The sequence below is a fragment of the Malus domestica genome, chromosome 09 (assembly GCF_042453785.1).
Source record: "Malus domestica chromosome 09, GDT2T_hap1".
Taxonomy (NCBI): Eukaryota; Viridiplantae; Streptophyta; class Magnoliopsida; order Rosales; family Rosaceae; genus Malus; species Malus domestica.
Window position 1 is genome coordinate 16,453,824 of NC_091669.1, and position 18,109 is coordinate 16,471,932.

General features: G+C 37.3%; 4 protein-coding genes across 6 annotated transcripts; 3 read left to right on the forward strand and 1 right to left on the reverse strand.

Annotated features, from left to right (window-relative positions):
* Positions 1-55: 55 nt before the first annotated feature.
* LOC103453574 (protein MAIN-LIKE 2-like) lies at positions 56-2,963 on the reverse strand. Its single transcript, XM_008393118.4, has 6 exons — positions 2,621-2,963; positions 2,122-2,236; positions 1,395-2,033; positions 1,124-1,291; positions 623-1,036; positions 56-529 (listed from the first exon to the last, which is right to left on the reverse strand). The coding sequence occupies exons 2-6, from the start codon at positions 2,209-2,211 to the stop codon at positions 344-346; spliced, it is 1,497 nt and encodes a 498-aa protein (XP_008391340.1). The 5' UTR covers positions 2,212-2,236; positions 2,621-2,963; the 3' UTR covers positions 56-343.
* A 2,541-nt stretch (positions 2,964-5,504) lies between these two features.
* On the forward strand, positions 5,505-7,314 carry LOC103453573 (uncharacterized). Its single transcript, XM_029108298.2, has 2 exons — positions 5,505-5,981; positions 6,684-7,314. Exons 1-2 carry the CDS (start codon positions 5,549-5,551, stop codon positions 7,163-7,165), a joined length of 915 nt encoding a protein of 304 aa, XP_028964131.1. The 5' UTR covers positions 5,505-5,548; the 3' UTR covers positions 7,166-7,314.
* Positions 7,315-8,327: 1,013 nt separating this feature from the next.
* Positions 8,328-11,613, forward strand: LOC103453572 (uncharacterized). 2 transcript variants are annotated; one of them, XM_008393115.4, is made up of 7 exons: positions 8,328-8,545; positions 8,673-8,904; positions 9,027-9,067; positions 9,980-10,143; positions 10,261-10,363; positions 10,452-10,621; positions 10,711-11,613. In XM_008393115.4, exons 2-7 carry the CDS (start codon positions 8,711-8,713, stop codon positions 11,224-11,226), a joined length of 1,188 nt encoding a protein of 395 aa, XP_008391337.1. In that variant the 5' UTR covers positions 8,328-8,545; positions 8,673-8,710; the 3' UTR covers positions 11,227-11,613. The 2 variants fall into 2 exon arrangements, with proteins under 2 accessions (XP_008391337.1, XP_008391338.1); XM_008393116.4 differs by having other exon boundaries at positions 8,381-8,545; positions 8,647-8,904.
* Positions 11,614-12,689: 1,076 nt separating this feature from the next.
* Positions 12,690-17,286, forward strand: LOC103453571 (glyoxylate/succinic semialdehyde reductase 2, chloroplastic). Of its 2 annotated transcripts, XR_011571664.1 has the most exons (13): positions 12,761-13,159; positions 13,541-13,619; positions 14,306-14,371; positions 14,697-14,772; positions 14,852-14,907; positions 15,127-15,211; positions 15,319-15,379; positions 15,494-15,546; positions 15,627-15,697; positions 15,797-15,869; positions 16,676-16,780; positions 16,865-17,121; positions 17,200-17,286. XR_011571664.1 is itself a non-coding variant. In XM_008393113.4 (12 exons), the coding sequence occupies exons 1-12, from the start codon at positions 12,985-12,987 to the stop codon at positions 17,021-17,023; spliced, it is 1,059 nt and encodes a 352-aa protein (XP_008391335.1). In that variant the 5' UTR covers positions 12,690-12,984; the 3' UTR covers positions 17,024-17,186. The 2 variants fall into 2 exon arrangements, 1 of the variants encoding a protein (XP_008391335.1); XM_008393113.4 differs by lacking the exon at positions 17,200-17,286 and having other exon boundaries at positions 12,690-13,159; positions 16,865-17,186.
* Positions 17,287-18,109: the final 823 nt, after the last annotated feature.

An 18,109-nucleotide genomic window follows, 5' to 3' on the forward strand; every position in this document is an offset into this window, starting at 1 on the left:
ACGTCGAGATTTTCTGTTCTGTTCTTTCGAACATTTAGCACTACCATTTCAAATATACAACATAATAACCATCTATTCAATCGAAATTTTAACAATCGCAATCATCGAAACCTAGGATTGGCAGTTCTTTTAATAAAAATAAGTTGTCCTTCTTACACCAAAAAGCACTTCTTTGCAGCTAAATGCATTAGCCACAGTGATACTGGAAGTGCACATCCCATCCGGATACCTCTAAGCTGCTGCACCATGAGACTGCATCTCACGAAACAAAACCCTTTCAGCATGCTCGGAAATCCTCGGTAACTAGCTGGATCGCTTACTTCACCCATCCTTGCTAACTGGATCATCCTCCCTCTCTCTTACGTTTCACGGCATTCTTAGCCCTGCCATTTTTAGAATTCCCAACGACATCCGTCAAGCATACATGCACCGTCTTCTTGATTTCATCAAGTAACTCCCCATCTTGGGGGTTCATCTGGTCTCTTGACAATGTATCAGCTATGCTCGCAATATCTCTCATAGAAGCAGCCTGTAAGACGGAGAAAAGTGAAAACGTAGCTCAGAATGATTTTAATGATTATTAAACATCATCGACTTGTAGGAAAAAGAAACATAAACTTACTATTCTCTGAAACTCAGATTCTAAAGATTCAGGCCTCCCCACATATTTGCGGGTAATTCTCTCGTACCAATCCATGTACGTGTTTTCATCAACACCATCGTTACCTTCCAAAATATGGACTCGACGCTCTAACCATTCCTTGATCTCTGAGCGCATTTTTCCTTTGCCCCCCAACTCTACATCCGTTGACAAGTCTACCCCCTGATCAACTGCAGGAATCTTCCTCTCCCATTTCTGGACATCCTCTGGTATATGTTGAAGCATGCCAAACTGCCTGAGGCAGCGATCAGGGAGGTGTCTTTCTGCCTTGCCAAAGCATATCAGGATCGTTTTTGAAGTCCGTAAAATCAGATTGTTTATTATATCTTCCGGTATAATTGTGTGATCCAAATCTTTGTATGGAAACCACTTAACCTGAATATCAACACCATACCAATTGTTCTCATCATCATCCAAGAAAAAGAATATCATATAAACTGAGAAACGTGTAGTTGGACTTACATCAAAAGGTTGAAGCGAATCCAAGGCCTTGCGGTAGGCAACTATGTTGGTTTTCGATCTTGATCCAGTTGATCTCCCTTTCCACCTAAGAGCAAATGGAAAAAAACCATCGCTCGACTCTTCATTGAACTTCGGTTGGCCAACATTCAGGTGATAGTAACTCCAGCACTACAAAGAATAATAATGAACAAAAGTCAATCCTTTATCAGAAAGCCACTGAGGCAGGGAGAGATGTCATGAAACTGAAGAGAAAAAGGAAGCTCAATGTTACCTGCAGTAGCGTCAAAGAGCCACTAATCGTGCCTTGAGATTTAAGGGAGGCATTACCAAGAGCTCTATAGAGGAATGCCAATGCTGCTGCACCCCATGCATATTTTCCAGCTTCTTCAAACTTTTCAAACAGCGGAAGAAATGTAACAGAGACTTTATTTCCAGTGGTTGTGGAAAATATTGTACAACCAACAATATATAGGAGGTAAGCACGAGTGTGGCGCTCAATCTCTTCAATCGGTGCATCTTCAGGACATCTAGAAAAACACTCTCTCAACCAATTTAGCTTCATCATTCCCCCATTCAGGTCCTTCGGTGATTTCCCAAGCAAGTCTTCACATACCGAGTTGGGTGTCTTCACCGGTACACCAATAACAGGTTTTCCATCGATTGGTAGCCCAAGTATAAGTGCAACATCCTCAAGCGTTACAGTCATTTCTCCAAGAGGCAAATGAAATGTATTTGTTTCTCTCCTCCACCTCTCAACAAGTGCCGATATTAGTGAATTGTCAAGAACAATTGTCGGTATTGATCTGAAGTGTTTAAAACCGGCCTTCTCAACCAACTCAACTTGTTGAGGTATGAGTCTCCATTGCTCAAGCATCGAAGTGTGTTCATGACATCTAAGCACGCCACGCTCCTATAAATTCCAATCGAGTTATCAGCACTCATAAAAATTCGTAATACTGAGGGAAACCCGAATTGTATGCAAAACGTTGGTGTCTAACCTGTCCATCCCAAATCGCTGAAGAGATATGATTTTCTTGATCATAAAGTACAGACTTATCAACTGGTCCAGGATCTATGCGTGACTCCATTAAACTTATAGTAACATGAATTATCCTAAATTCATGACAATATTAAACTTTTGCCTCATAAATTATGCCAATATATACATATATAATCAACAAAATTCTGTGATGAATGCATACAATATAATTGAAATTATAAGGGTATTTAAATTGAAACACCTTTTTTTGGAAAGTAAAAATAATCAATGAATACACCGAATGTGATAAAATTCTAAACTCTTGGGGATACAAAATGGAAAAATGAACATCTAAACCACAATCAACAGCCGCCCAGATTATTATTAACTTCAATTTCTTTTTTTTTTTTTTTTTTTTTTTGTTTCGCATATTTTCTCAGGAAACAAACAGAAAACCAACAAAATTAGAGACATAATTGGAAGCAACAAAACAGATAAATCACAAATTAGTTGTGTACCGAAGCTAGGGTTTGCTGAAACGATCAGAAATCATGGAGCACTTGGACGAAGACGACGGGAACCAGAAAACGACGAGGATGGCGGTGTCGTCTAAGTTCGTGAAACCCTCGAGGATAGATGTGAAACTAGAGTCGTTTTCCTCTTGGGTTCTGAGACTTCACTGGAGATGGCGTCGTACGCTGCCGAAGACTATCCAACGGCGAAGATTGCGGAGTCGTGTGGTTGCGTTATAATAAACGACAATTATCATTTCCGTTTTGTCTTATAAACGTCATACGGGATATAAGAAAGCAGAAGAAAAGCCCAAATACCAATCTTTGCAACTTGCAAATTGCAAATTGTGGATGGATTGACTTGTACCAAGTTGATATGCCATCTCACCCTAGTTCCTTTTTTTTTTTTTTTTTTTTTTTGAAAATTGATATGAGTTCAATTTTATGTCCCAGTTTTGGGATTAGTTCAATTTTAATTATTTTTCAATTAAATCCGATGACGGTGTCCTTCTTTTTATTTCAAAGTTAATAAAAACTGACCTCAAACAGGTACGTAATGTAAAAATTCCACCCAAATAGATATTTATGCATGGCTCCTAAGTACATAATTTCTTTTTACCCCTGCATAGGCACGTTGTCAATACTTAAGCAATAATTTAATTATCAACATTCACACATCATTTGCATTACAAAATTTAGTTTAGAAATTGAGACTAAATTACTTAATAATTACCCAAAATTTTAAGACTAAATTCTCAAATTTCTTAATAATTAGCTTTTTTTTATTTTTTATCAAGACTTAATAATTAGCTTTAATGATACCCACATGATTCGACCTAAAAAAAAAACCTTTATACCCACGTGCAAACACGTGCAGACAAACTACTAGACAAAGCTGAAGCACATCAAATATAGCTAAAAATTAACTCTTAATTTCAAAAATATCACTTTTTATGAAAACTTTTAAATATATCCAAAAATTCACTTAAATAAACACAAATAGCTTCAAATTTAACAATTAAATAAATTAAAGGTTTTTTAGCTTTTGTCCCCTCAAGCTCCAGTCCAACTTCAACTTCACTTCTATACTCCACCACCACAACCATATCCCCTTCAACCCCCTTATCACCGACATTGAGCGCCACCACGGTTACCGCAAGTGGGAGCAGTAAAATTTCAATCATGCCTTCAATGCCTTTTTTCTTACTAATATCATTTTTAGTTTTAAATATAAAAATAGTTTTTAAAGTGAATCCACATGTCGTTATATAATTGTATTTGTGAGATCCACGTGGCGCCACATCATCACACTAACAGAGCAATATACAGATTTTTCATGAAAAAACTAAAACGATCATGATGGACAAATCCAAAGAAAAACTAAAATGATTCATGATAGACAAATTCAATAACACTACTATTGATTATCATTAATTGTTAAGGACCAGATTAAAGAGTTAAGTTAATGTCACCAATCATTTTGGCTAAAAGCTCTTTACACTATGTTTGGATAAGAGAAATAACTTGAAATTTGGATTAAAGACATAATTTATAAATTGACATGCACAAATTCCCTTGTTTGGATTCATAAATATAGAAATTTAGAATTTCTGTATGGAAAAAAAAACTTGGAATTTGGGAAATTTAGAAATTCCAAGTTTTTTTTTTCCATGTAAATAGGTGTCATTTTCCAATTTTTATGATTGAGAGTTTAAAAACAACAAATTACGTATTCAATTCCATTGTTCTTTTAGGTTATCCAAACAAGAAAATTCACAAATTTTATAGAATAAAATTCCATCATTTAAATTTCAATCATTTTAAAATTCCTTAGTAATCTTAAATTTTTTCGTTCAAACATAGTTGTAAACACAGAAAATTCCTGAAAACGAAAGAGACAAGAACAACGTGCACAAACAAATATTTGTATTTTTTGATGGTTTTGGGTTACAATCTCTCTCTATTTTGATCCTCTGATTTGATCTCCGTAAGATGTTGATTTGTGGATGTTTCGTTGATCCAAGGGCCGTCGGGGCTTGATCTTGGATGAACTGTTGGAAGTTTCTTCAAATGGTCGTGGGCTTGATCTTTGAAGGTGGATTTGAGCGGATCTTCAAGGGCTTTTGGGCTTGATCTTGAAGAAACAGTGATGAACAGATCTTCAAGGGCTTTTGGGCTTAATCTTGAAGAACGGTTGGATGTGTGGATTTGTCGACGTTTGTTGATCCGAAGGGCCGTTGGGGCTTGATCTTGGAAGAACGATGAACGAAGAACACTTTCTTCAAGGGCCGTCGGGGCTTGATCTTGAAGGTGGATGATTGTTGATCCAAAGGGCCGTTGGGGCTTGATCTTGGATGAACGGATGATGAATGATGGTGCTTTCTTCAAGGGCCGTCGGGGCTTGATCTTGAAAGAGCGATGGACGAAGAACGAAGAACGAAGAGAGCTTTCTTGATTCTTCGGGAACCTGGATGCTTGAGAGCTTCGGAGTTTCAGAGCTTCAGAGCTTCAAGGTGTAATATGAATTGGTTCTCTTAAATGAATGAAATAGGCTTGTATTTATAGAAATTTCCAAGGCCTAATTTTGAATATAACATTCCAGATGAAATAAGTCGTTTCTGCCAGGTGTTGACACGTGTCCTATTTGATGACTTTTCCAACTCATTTCAATTTTCGTTGAGTCACACGCTACGTGTAAAATTTATGTAATACATGAGCGTTGACACTTTGATTTACCGGTCAACATTTATTTACGAAATTTCGATGTCTACAATAGTATTAATTTATTTGATTGTTAAATTTAAAAGTATTTATGTCTATTTAGATAAAATTTTGGATATATTTAATTTTTTTTATAAAAAGTGATATTTTTGAAATTAAATTTTGACTCTATTTGATAAATACTCGTGCAGAAGTTGGAAGTTTTGGTAGTCCATGGCCATGGAAATCGTAGTCGGAGACCGTACATCAGTTATAGTAGAGAAGGGTCAGAAGGCTGTGTTTGGACGAGGAAATGCGTACACCACCGACGACCGAACGGTGTCTCGCCGTCACGTCTCTTTCGTTTCTGAGAATAACCAAACAAAGGCCTGCGTTTCGTTTGAGGTTCTGGGAAAGAATCCCATGTGGACCCGGAGCGAAAAAGATGGAGAAGTTAGGGTTTTCAGGAGGTCGGAGAAGGGTGAGGTGGCGGCCGGTGATTGGTTCTGTGTGTCTGGGAAGAAACCCGTTTGGTTTAGAGTGGGAAAGGTTGGGGTAGATGAGAGAGAGAATAGGGTTTTGGAGAGTGAGCTTGAGTTGGCTGAGGGTTCGGGAAGTGGGTCTGAATTGGAGAGTCTCGATTTTTCCGGCATTGACCCTGTTAAAGGTTTGGCTTTCTGTTGCTTAAATCTTGCTTGTTTGCTGAGAAAATTGATGAATTGAAGGGAAAAAAAATGATGTCTTGAATGTTTAGGGTGGTTTTTTCTTGCTAGTTATCCTGAATTTTTGTTGTGAGAGCGATTATATGACTGAATTTACTGTTGTTTGCTGAGAAATTAGGGGAAAATGAAATTTGAATCTTCTGAATTGGTTTTGTTTTGAGAATGCTTGGTGTAAAATACACAATTTGTGGAAATTATGAAAAAGGTTGTGGTTGGTGTTTTGGGTTCGATTAGCTGTAAGTCACAGAACGGTAATGAAAAATTTGAGGTCACAAAGTTCTGCAGAATTTGTGCTACTTATACTTCCTAGGCCATTGAATGTTTCAGAGATTACCGTGGTGGGTTTGGAATTTAAGAATACAAGAATTTCTACGAACAGAAAGCGTGAACTCAAGGTTGCCAATCTGTTGTACAAAGGTTATTGATGTTAGCACGAAAAGGTCACAATTCTATAATACATTACATGCTGCAGACCAGATTGAGTCCATTCGTCTAACTTTTTTTGCTTCGTAGCAGCGAAGGCAGAGATTTGCGGCAGTATATATGATAGTGCACATTTCTTGTCGTTTTTTCTTCTCCATGCATATGGTAGGCCGAAATGCCAATTATGCTTGTTATGATAATGTCGCACTGTTTTGTGATTGCAGAGCTTGGTTTTGTTGTAATGGGGCACGAGTTTGATCACTGTCCAAAGCAAATGATCCGTGATGTAAAGAAGTGGAACTGGTTCCTCGAGGAACCTGGAAAAGAAGGTGACGATGATGATGGATTTGAGAGGAAGGAGAGGAGGGGTGTGCGGAGAAAGAGGGGAAAAGGTGAAGAAAATGAGGACGACGAGTGGACAGGGGAGAGTGAAGCTGATGAAGAGGCTGTTGCAAAACTAAGAAAGGTAAATACACCAAAATATTCTACAAGATCAAAGGCGCGTAACAAACCTCAGAAGGATACAAAGAGGGGTAAATGTTCTGCGCACAAGAAGACTCCTGGCGTGGATGAAGAGGGAATGGAAGATGAAGATGACGAAACGCTCGGAGGCTTCATTGTTGCTGAGGAGGACATGGAAGAAGACGAGCTAGAGGAAACGGAAGACGAGGAGGAATTTGTCGAAGATGATGATGAAGAAGAGTAGATGATTAACACAAGCAAGTTTTGAATGTGAATAAGATGGGTAGTTGGTTTTACATTTTCCAAACGTAGCATATGTACCATGATATACGGAATGTTTTTTTCTATCTTTTCCTCATATTGGCTGGAGTTAATGTTCCTTTTATGGTTGAATTTTGCAAATTTAAAAATCCCAGTTTTTTTTTTTTTTTAAATTTTTGAACAAAAATATTATCTACACTAAAGGGGATGAGTTAGACTAAGTCTTACGATAGGCTAGTAATAATGTGGTTCAAATTCGTCTTTGACGAGAATTGAACCTAAGATCTCTCACTAACAAGTGAAGAGGAACACCATTAGACTGTAATACTAAGTGGAAGCTCGTCACTCAATCTGAGAGCGCGACATCATCATCCCAGTTTTAGATAAAGAAAGTGAACCTTGGTGAGCGTCATGTGGCAAAATATGAAACCAATGGAAAACCCTTAAAATAATTTCCAAAATGATTTTGGTTTCTTAAAGTAACCATATGATAATTTAACTACTTAAAACTTTTTTCCTCGTGATGAAATCACTTAAAGTAAATTTTCGTGACAAAATTATTTATTGTCAAAAGCCTCTAGAAATTTCTTTGCAAAAAGTCGCACATGTCTTGTGATAACTATTTTGTAACATATTGCCATTTGAATTTTTTTCTTATGACATATTATAACTTAACTTCATTTTTTGCGCCACACTACCTTCCCAATCACATTGAACAATGGGGGAAAAAATTTCGAAAACTCATTTTGTATATTTTTTATGTCACGACGAACATGAGAATGATATGAGTTTGTACCGTAGAATATAATGATATGATTTTGTACTACAAATGGGCTAAGTCATTAGAAAGAAGCATTGAGCTCAAGTCGAATCTCATAAATTGTTCGGTTGTGGTTGCTTTCCACAATAATTTTAGTTTAAAGTTAAACTGAACCAAACCACATTGCTTAATCATAACTAGTTTGGTTGCAATTTGAGGGACACAACGTATCCAAAATAGCACAATGACCACCCCCAAAATATTAATTACTTGAGAAAAGAGTCGAAAGGGAAATGTATTAGGTTTGATTCTCGTTAAAGAAGAATTTGAACCACGCTAGTTCATTTTCGTTTGTTAAAATAAAAAAAAATCTGCCAACGACGTCGTAGCAGGAGGTACTGAACCGTATACGTTGCGAGGTGCGCCGCCCACAATGTCTCGCCAAGGCTTTCGATACAAGTACCTGAAAGTGCAAAATTGAAATTTAAAATTGACGCCCGGTTCTCTTCCACGGTGCCGTTTTTTGCGCTAGGGTTCTCTGCAACCACAAAAATCCAATTCCAAGTTCCACCACTCTCGCTCTCACAAACCCTAGCTATTAAGGTAATTAACTAAAATCCCTAATTTTAGGGTTTCATCGCAACTATTTCTCTCAGAATTTGAGCTTCCACAATGGCGTAATTGCAAGCTAAGCTAGGGTTTAGTCTCCCTCAAACTGATTCCTTTGCAGGTCAAATTGGCGGAGAAGAAATTAGGGCCTGAGACCCAATGGAAGATTACCCCGAACGCAGTCGTTTCGACGACGACCAAATCGCGTACAATGGAAACGAAGAATTTGAGCAACCGCCAGAGCAGCAATTTGAAGAATTTGAGCAGCAGCGGGAGCAACAATCGAACCATAACTTAGATAATGAAGGCAATGAGTTTAGGGATTCGTTCAGTCATCGCGATTCAGCTGCGGGGTTAGTTAGGTTTTGAGCTTTCAAGTTAAAGATTTGATCTTTCTCAGAAATTTTGACTTTTGTGGATACGATTGAGATTAGAATAAGATAGTAACATTTGGGTTTGTTTTGTTATGTGGTAGAAAACTATTTGTAGGAGGCGTTTCTTGGGAGACTACTGAAGGTATTTTGGTTAAGCTTTCAATTTTCGTGGTGCATCGAATTTACTTGAAATTTGAAAAGAACATAGTTTTACATCTTGGGTCATGTTGAGGTCATGGATTGTACATTTTTCTTGTAATCCGATTTGTGATCGGGCCATTTTTTGTGTAAGCTTTTGCTATTCAAAGTGAAATTGAATTTTTGAGTTTGAGATATCGAAGAATTTGGAACCCTCACATGGCTGGGCAATGTTGTGTAACTTTTCGTCTTATATTTTAGATGTCGGCGCACTTCTATGCATAATTTCTACTAGATTAGTTGTTTTTCTTTATTGAGTATGGCTGGCTGGTGTAATTCTGTATGCACCGTTAGAAATTAAGGTGGCGGTTGGGTAAAACTATCCATGCTATGGGTCCTGTTGGGACTTTGGACAGCTTCCTTCAGTGGCTAAATGTTGGGGTTGTGATGGAGGAGGGAGGAATTTTGGGTTTGTTTTTTAGGGGGTGGTGGAAAGACTGGGCGCCCAAGCAAGAAGGGTTTGAACTTCCCAAAACTTCATTGCTGGAGTTTTCTGAAATTTCTCCTGGATGAGAACATATGAAATATTTTCGTTTCATAAGTTTCTATTGAATGCTATTGGGAAGTGTCGTTGTCTGCTATGATTTCCATTAGTATGTGTTTGTTACTTACTCACTCACGTACTTCTGGCTTTTTGCTAAAGTGCATCATATAACATGTTGCACCTCAGGTAATATGATATGACTATTTTACTAATTTTATGGTCTTGATGTCATTTTGACGTCCTTGTTAAACATCACTTTCTTTTATCAATAATATCAGTTCCCCATGTATCCTCACCATTACTAGATAAAGGGGAGATATAGTTGTTCCTTCATGACTAGTATAACTCAGCGTTTGATGATTTTCCTTTCAGAGAACTTTTCTAATTACTTCAGCAAGTATGGAGAAATAGTTGATTCTGTTATAATGATCGACAAACATACTGGGAAGCCAAGGGGATTTGGTTTTGTGACATTTTCTGATCCAATGGTTATTGATTCAGTGTTGGAAGTAGAACATGTCATAGATGGCAGAGTGGTAAATATCTAGTGCCTAATAGTATAATGCCATCGTTTTCCCGAAAATTGAATTGGATTGTTGGATAGTTTTGTCTAACTCAGCTCCTCGATTGGTGAAAAAATATTCTTGTACCAGGTAGAGGTGAAGAGGACAGTACCCAGGGGGGATGTAGGGTTTAAGGGGGCATCGAAAAGAAAGAAGATTTTTGTTGGTGGAATACCAACGTCTTTGACTGATGGTATAGTAGAGACTACTTTATATGTTCATTATGATTGTAATGAAATTGTTTTTTGTTTTCATTTTTGACATTATGGTAAACATTGCAGATGAGCTGGGGGAATATTTCTCTGCATATGGCACCATTGTTGAGCACCAGATTATGCTAGATCATAAAACCGGGAGGTCTAGAGGATTTGGGTTTGTCACTTTTGAGAATGAAGATGCTCTTGACAAGATATTTTCTGATGGAAAAGTACATGAACTTGGAGGCAAACAGGTACAACTGAAAAAAATGATTTGTTTATTTTTTCATGTACGGATTTTGGATGAGATTTTCTGATCTCTTCACCTTAATGTTCAATGTAGGTAGAGATTAAGAAGGCTGAACCTAAAAGGGGTGGTGGCGATTTCAGTGGCAGTTCTGCCAGGTCGTATGGTAGCTTAAGTGGTGCTGCAGCTGGTTATGGTGCATATAATTCTGGAAGTCGGCACAATGGAAAAATGGGCAGGGGATTTGGTGGGGGTGGGGGTGGGTATGGCCCTTATGGTGCCTACAACAATTACGGTGGAAATTATGCTGGAGGTTATGCAGGTTTCTATGGGGGCTATGGTGGAAATTATGGTGGATATGGATATGGATTTGGGTACGGTGGGCCCATGTATGGCAATGCTGGATATCCAGCCAGTGGTTATGGCATGCCTGCTGGTTATGGTGGCAATACTGCCTATGCAGGTAGTAAAGGGTATGGAAGTGGTGCTGCTGGTCGTGGTGGTAGTAGGGGCGGTGGCAGTTATGGTTCCAGTGGAGGATATGATAGGAGTGATGGATATGATAGGAGTGGTGGTTCTTCTACTGGAAGATATCATCCATATCAGAAGTGAGGAATTTTCACAAACTTCACACGTTTGTAATCCGCGTCCACCGACTATTGGAACGTCAACAAAATTGGCTGTAACTGTTAAAAATTCACGTATTTCAGTATTTGTTAAAACTGTCGTACCTACGAGAATGATTCATTTGGAAGAGGAAGCAAATGACAACTTAGGCAGCATTAACGGGTCTCCGTTAGGAGGTTTTATAGGATCGTTGCACACCCTGTAAAGAAAATTAGTGCGCAGATCGAGTTTTAGCGAGTCGAATAGAAATGCTAAGAGTTTATTTACGTCTCACCGTTTAATTCCAGGGTTGATTTTGATTGAAATGTCTTACCAGTTTGTAGTTTTAAAGGATCTTTGTACATTAGAAATATATGGTGTTGGTCTGTGTTATGTGTGGTTTCCCTTTTCTTGACCCTAACAGGGTTGGGGACAATGTCAAGTGTACACAACAACTAACATGTTCAAGATTTAGGCTCTCTCTTGAAAAAGTCCCTTTTAGTTTTCTGATCTTTTATTTTATGTGGGTCGTCTGAAATAATGAGGTGTGCTAAAATCAGCTCTTTTCAACCTTTTATTTTATTTGCTAGTCATGTGACTAGTTTTTTTTGTTTTTTATCAAACGAAAGATTTTGTTAGATTATGTGTTAGATTAGCCACCGATGAAATTTGAACCCACGTCATCATGCAATGGTTCATATCCTTTACAATACTGTGGCAAAGGACCACTTGTCATGTGATCAGTTTTGTATGAGATAACTTTTATGTTTTGCCAATAATAGTTTTTCGGTTTTTATTATCTCTTAATCATGAGTTTATGTCTCCTATCCAGCCTAAAGAATAAGAAATTGACCAACTAGTCTTTTGCTCAACGATAGTTGTCGTCATTTGCTCAGAGATCTTATTCTTGAATGATGACTTTGATTTAAGGACGATATATATTTGCTATGAGTTTGATATCAGGTGTGCTATGACCATGGTCTAAAATATCCATAATATCTCGATATTTCCATCAAAATTTCCGTGTTTTTGGACTATCGATATTTCCGATATCATCGATATTTTAGACCTTGCTATGTCACTCATGTATCTTACCATGCAATGTATAAAGTGTAAAATATTGTACTAATTCATTATATATAAATGATTATGGTGTGTTTAAACTTCTTTCATTAATTATTACATATTTTCTACACTCACAATGTTTGCCAGCTCGCTATATAATCAACTTAAATCAGTTATATCTATCATGCAATACATTTTCTTCCAATTTTTTGTGATAAACTAATAGATAATTGCCTAAATAAACATCCTGCAAAGTTTCAATAAAAATTTCCAAGTTTTTCTTACAATTTCCGTGGTTTTTATTTAATTTTTATCGATATCGATAATATCCCGATATTTTCATCCAAATTTCCATGTTTTTAGACTACCGATATTTCCGATATCATCGATATTTAATACCTTGACTATGACTCATTGCGAAAATATCTTTGTAAATGTCATGCCCTTTGATAAAAAATAATGACGAAAAAAAAATTTGCGCAAATTATACTAGTTAGCACAATATACACAGTTAACTGATACATACAAATCAAACTCAACACCGTATTAACGAGAGAAATTGAAAATTCAGTGTGTGACACTGTGCCTGCGTCTCTCTGTTTATCCAAACAACCAGGCGGCAGGAGATACTGAGCATAGAAATGCGAGCTTTTTCCCACAAACTGACAGACCAGAGTATATAAATTAGCTGTTGGGGCCATGTCCTTGTTGGTAAAGACCACCAACTGTTCCCGTTTATCTTCAACCGCCATGGCAGTGTGCTCAAGCTTTTGCCCTCACATTCCAACCCGCCTTACAAAATCATTCCCTGCAAAGCCACACTCTCTCTCTTTCAAGGCTTTCTCTTCTCAAGCATCCAATGCTTCATCCAAAGGTAATTTGTTTTTATATCTTTTTACTGGGTAATTCTCAAAATTTTCCCAATAATTACTGCTTTTTTTGTTAAATTAAGAAGCGTAAATTAACAATTAAACTGAGGATGCAAATGGGTTGTGGGAGATTTTGTGTTCCAAAGTTTCTGAGCTGCAAAGATTGAATTTTTCACAGTTGATTTATAATCACACTGAGGGTTAAACAAAATATTGCAGTAATTAATTTTTCTTCATTAATAATTGTAAACCTGCAGTTATATTGAACATGGAAATGGGGTTGTGGGAGTGGGAGATATGGTGTTCACTATTTATAATCACACTGAATTTTTGCAGAATCACTGATGTATTAGTACTATTTGTATTTTTATAAATAATTAATGCAGATGAGTTGCCAGCACGCGTGGGGTTCCTAGGCCTCGGAATTATGGGTTCTCCAATGGCACAGAACCTCATAAAATCTGGGTATGGATTTTCAACATTCATGATGCTCATTCACTCATGCTTGGATGGTTAAGATACAGTCCTCTTTACGATTGTGTGATTCATCATTTAACTATACAACAACAACAGCAAAGCCTTATCTTACTATGTAGTGTCGGCTAAATGAATCCTATAACGCCTCTGCTCTTGGTTTTGCGCCTAGTCTTCCATTAGTTCCAAGTACTCCATGTCTTTTCTTAAAGTCTCTGTCCAAATCTTCCTAGGTCTTCCTCTACCCTACCCCAAGCTTCTGTCTCATAATTGCATTTTCTAACCGGAACATCTGTAGATCTTTGTTTCACATGTCCAAACCACCTTAACCGATTTTCTTTCATCTTATCTTCAATTGTGACCACTCCTACCTTACCTCGGGCCTCATTCTTAATCCTGCCCCTTCCCGTGTGCCCACACCAATGAAGCATTCTCATCTCCGCTACACTTGTTTTTTTGCATGTGTTGATGCTTGACCTCCCAACATTGAGCTACACTCATTTTTGCATGTCTTGATGCTTGATCTCCGCTACTCATTTTTAACTATATTCTGGAAAAAAAGTTTTGTGTACTAGAATTCTTGTGCACAAAACATTTAACTATTAATTTGTGATATGTTGGATTCGAACTTTATCCCCTCTGGTCCAATCCCGTATTAACTGTTTGGCATTTTGTAGGTGTGATGTGACTGTTTGGAATAGGACCAAAAGCAAATGTGATCCACTTATCAGCTTAGGTGCAAAGTAAGTACCTAATTACTGGATATGGGATAAGTATTGCTTTGTGCTAACATCTTTTCGAATACCCTTGAGTATTGAGGGATTAAATTTAAACCTTGAAAATATTTGAATGACATTGTTGAGATCTTCAGCTTCACACCATCTCATTCAATGCATTATTGTCTTCACTAGTTGTGTAGAATTCACCCACAACAAAATTGCGTTTCTCTTTCAGATTTTATTTACATTAGCTGTGTGTTCTTAGTTTTCATTATTTTATTTATGTAAACCTGTCAAGGGCCACTAGTGGTCAGTTCAGAGCATCTCATTAACCAGAAGGGTTATGCAGATATAAACCCTCTCCTGAGGAAGTGGCTGCATCTTGTGATGTCACATTTGCCATGCTTGCCGACCCTGAAAGTGCTGTGCGTATGTTTTCATTTAGGCTTGTTCTTGCTTACTCTGCTACCGCAGGTGGAGGAACTTATCGCTGCTTTAACACAGGTTGCTGTTGCTTTGGGGAAGCATGGAGCTGCCAATGGAATGAGTTCAGGAAAAGGGTAATATTTAACTGCACCCCCTTAACTTAAGCATTTTCACATTTGCAAATTTGCTGCTTTTGGCACAATGAACAATATACATGTTCTATGATTTAAAATTTTTTATTTAGGCATTCACAAATTCTCAGTTCACCTTTCACAAAATACCTTTGGTTTTTCAAATATGTTATTCCAAAGCTGGTCAACTGCGTTTATGTAACTTTATACGGTCATCTGCAGGTATGTGGATGTTTCAACTGTTGATGTTGCAACTTCTAAATTGATTGGCGGAAATATCAAAGCTACCGGGGCATCGTTTTTAGAGGCAAGCTGCTTTTGTTAGTTTATTTTTTATATATATGCAAGGCATCTATATAATTTCTTTATTTCATTTCAAGCATGTTTAATCCAATATTGGCTCTTTTCCTGTAGGCACCAGTTTCAGGTTCAAAAAAACCAGCTGAAGATGGGCAACTAATATTTCTTACTGCAGGTATGCAATCTTCTTGTTTTCGTTAATGCATTTCTCGGTACCATTTATGCTTGTTCCCATTTTGTGACATACGAAGGGAACCTCTGAGAAACTGAAAAAGCTGAAATCTTTCAGGAGACAAATCTCTGTATGAAACAGTAGCATCCCTTTTGGATATCATGGGGAAGGTATTGGCTCTTCTCAACCTAGTCATATAGCCATCCAGTTACTTGTCTCTATTCTTTGCTTACGTTACACTTCCATCCAGTCAAGATTTTACCTTGGGGAGGTCGGAAATGGTGCTGCTATGAAACTTGTTGTCAACATGATTATGGGAAGGTCATGCAGCGTTTCATTCCAGTTAATTCCTTTTAGTTTGTGCTTGTTGTTCATTTCTATCCAGATTATGTGTTCTTTAATAGTTTCTACAATTTTCAGTATGATGGCATCCTTTTCTGAGGGCTTGCTTCTCACTGAGAAAATAGGACTGGACCCGAAAGTACTAGTTGAGGTATTCTCCACAATACGCTTTATCTTAAACCGGATTTTAGTCATATAAATGTCTCTGTATTTATATCTCCGTCCCTTAGCTTTTATTTCATTCAAATAATGGGTTCTTGTAGCTTCTGCGATACAAGGTTTTTTTTAATGTCTTCAAGATTTTTGCTTTCTTTGTTAGTTTAGGTGATGTTATGGTTAGAAAATTCTAGTATTTTACCCACAAACTTGGGAGGACACAAAAATTTATTCCAATTTCACCTTTTCATTTCTGTGCCTTGTATTGATATAACTGGGTTCAAAAGCACGGATTCTGTTGGGAAAGGAACCGAGGTTATGAAGGCATTTGATGAACCAACCAACATACCAGTTTCTACAGTATATGGCTATGACCTGTGTGGTGAATGATTCTTCTATTTGGGAATGGACTAATGGTGACAGCATTTAAGCAAAAACATTTCATGTTCTTAATGATTGACACTGACATTATCTCAATGAATCTTAGTTGGGACGAGAAATTTAGTCAAGACAAAAATGATTTCAGTTCTTCTATGCATGGTGATTTGTAATTGAGAATTCGAGATGCAGATTTCTTGCCTAGAATGGAGGATTGATTGGAGAAGCTTTATGAGAGATGCCGTTCTTTCTCTATGTTTTTTCTTTAGTTATGTTTTCATTTAGGTTTCTTCGAGTAGAGGCCCTTGGAAGCTGTTTGTTCTTCATCCTTTTCTCAGTGCTAAACTTGTTTGTAAGTCCCAGAAAGGGGCAAAAAAAGGTCCCAAGGAAATCTGAAATCTGTGCATTCCCATCGTATTGCAGGTCGTCTCACAGGGAGCCATTAGTGCACCAATGTACTCAATGAAAGGCCCATCAATGATTCAATCCGTCTATCCTACCGCATTTCCCTTGAAGCATCAACAGAAGGTTTGTTAAGACGCCTTTATTGCCTTGCACAGTTTCACTATATAACTCCTTGACCTGATCGTACAAGTTCCCGAATGGTTTCAGGACATGAGGCTTGCTCTGGGATTAGCAGAATCTGTTTCCCAATCTACGCCGATTGCAGCAGCTGCAAATGAACTATACAAGGTCGCAAAATCACACGGCCTCAGCGACGAGGACTTTTCAGCAGTCATTGAAGCATTGAAACCGAAGTTGAAGCACTAGGCACAGTACTTGATATAGTCACTTTTAGAGAAGTAATTCGCAATGTGTGTAATTTGACCCGAACGGTTTTGTTATTCTATTTTTGCTGAAGAGAACTGGTACGTTGTTCATCTTTATTTTGTTTTCAATGATTAGGGGCGTGCAGCGAGACCAACTTTTTAAACCATCTTTTGCAGACCACAAGATGCGGCAAATGATGATTGAACTCCTTGGTCTCTCAAGCATTTTTCATTCATGATGAAGTATTATATTTGACGGACAAATTGCATTGGCATTTCACCCGGTATTTTGAGTTCACTAAAATTCTTAAGATGTGTTCGACTACGGTAGATATTAATCATTCTACACATGATACTTTGGTGTGTCTGAAACACTACATAGACATGTCGCGGGATGTTATAGTTCTGTAAACGGTGAAGCACGTCCTTTTGAGAACAAGAGAATGTTTTGTAAATCTTGTCGGTCTCTTCAAATCTATATATTGTAGACTCAAAACATGTCAAATTAAAGTTACGTCAATCCAAATTGCCTAAAAAGTTTAAAACATCAACTTTTGAGATATGAAGCGCCAAATAATCTTTTTAACACGTAAATTTCCAATTCTCAATCACATCAATAAAAAAATACATGTTCGATGTATTTAGACTTTAATTGGTATTTAGGTATTCACTAGCATACCTAATAAAAGAAGATTACCACATTATGAAAGGAACGTTGTATGTACCCATAGTATTCTGAGAAATATAATTTATCATGTGTGAGAAAATATTTCCTAACTTTAGGCTAAGGAATTGACTTTTTTTAGAAAAACATCTCATTTTCTCTTAAAATCATCTGCACAGATCAGATAAAAAATCCCATGCATAGATGGAATATGTTATTACTTCTTTTTTTTGAACAAATAATATCATCGATACTAAAGGGGAGGGGTGGGTTAAGCTTCACAATAAGTTAGCAATAATGTGGTTCAAATTCTCCTTTGATGAGAATTGAATCTAAAATCTCACTTTTAAGTGAAAAGAAATACCACTAAACCGTAGTACTAAGGACGAAATATTACAATCTAATGAATCCATCATTTGTGAT

Bases quoted from the DNA above. Each gene is read 5' to 3' on its own strand.
- LOC103453574 (XM_008393118.4), bottom strand. From the start codon at position 2,211: ATGGAGTCACGCATAGATCCTGGACCAGTTGATAAGTCTGTACTTTAT. The intron at 1,292-1,394 runs GTAACATTGAGC...TATTCTTTGTAG, and splicing joins GCTCTTTGACGCTACTGCAG to TGCTGGAGTTACTATCACCT. The intron at 530-622 runs GTAAGTTTATGT...TCCGTCTTACAG, and splicing joins AATCTGAGTTTCAGAGAATA to GCTGCTTCTATGAGAGATAT.
- LOC103453573 (XM_029108298.2), top strand. From the start codon at position 5,549: ATGGCCATGGAAATCGTAGTCGGAGACCGTACATCAGTTATAGTAGAG. The intron at 5,982-6,683 runs GTTTGGCTTTCT...TTGTGATTGCAG, and splicing joins CGGCATTGACCCTGTTAAAG to AGCTTGGTTTTGTTGTAATG.
- LOC103453572 (XM_008393115.4), top strand. From the start codon at position 8,711: ATGGAAGATTACCCCGAACGCAGTCGTTTCGACGACGACCAAATCGCG. The intron at 9,068-9,979 runs GTATTTTGGTTA...TTTTCCTTTCAG, and splicing joins TTCTTGGGAGACTACTGAAG to AGAACTTTTCTAATTACTTC. The intron at 10,364-10,451 runs GTATAGTAGAGA...TAAACATTGCAG, and splicing joins ACCAACGTCTTTGACTGATG to ATGAGCTGGGGGAATATTTC.
- LOC103453571 (XM_008393113.4), top strand. From the start codon at position 12,985: ATGTCCTTGTTGGTAAAGACCACCAACTGTTCCCGTTTATCTTCAACC. The intron at 13,160-13,540 runs GTAATTTGTTTT...TAATTAATGCAG, and splicing joins ATCCAATGCTTCATCCAAAG to ATGAGTTGCCAGCACGCGTG. The intron at 15,547-15,626 runs GTATTGGCTCTT...ACTTCCATCCAG, and splicing joins TTTTGGATATCATGGGGAAG to TCAAGATTTTACCTTGGGGA.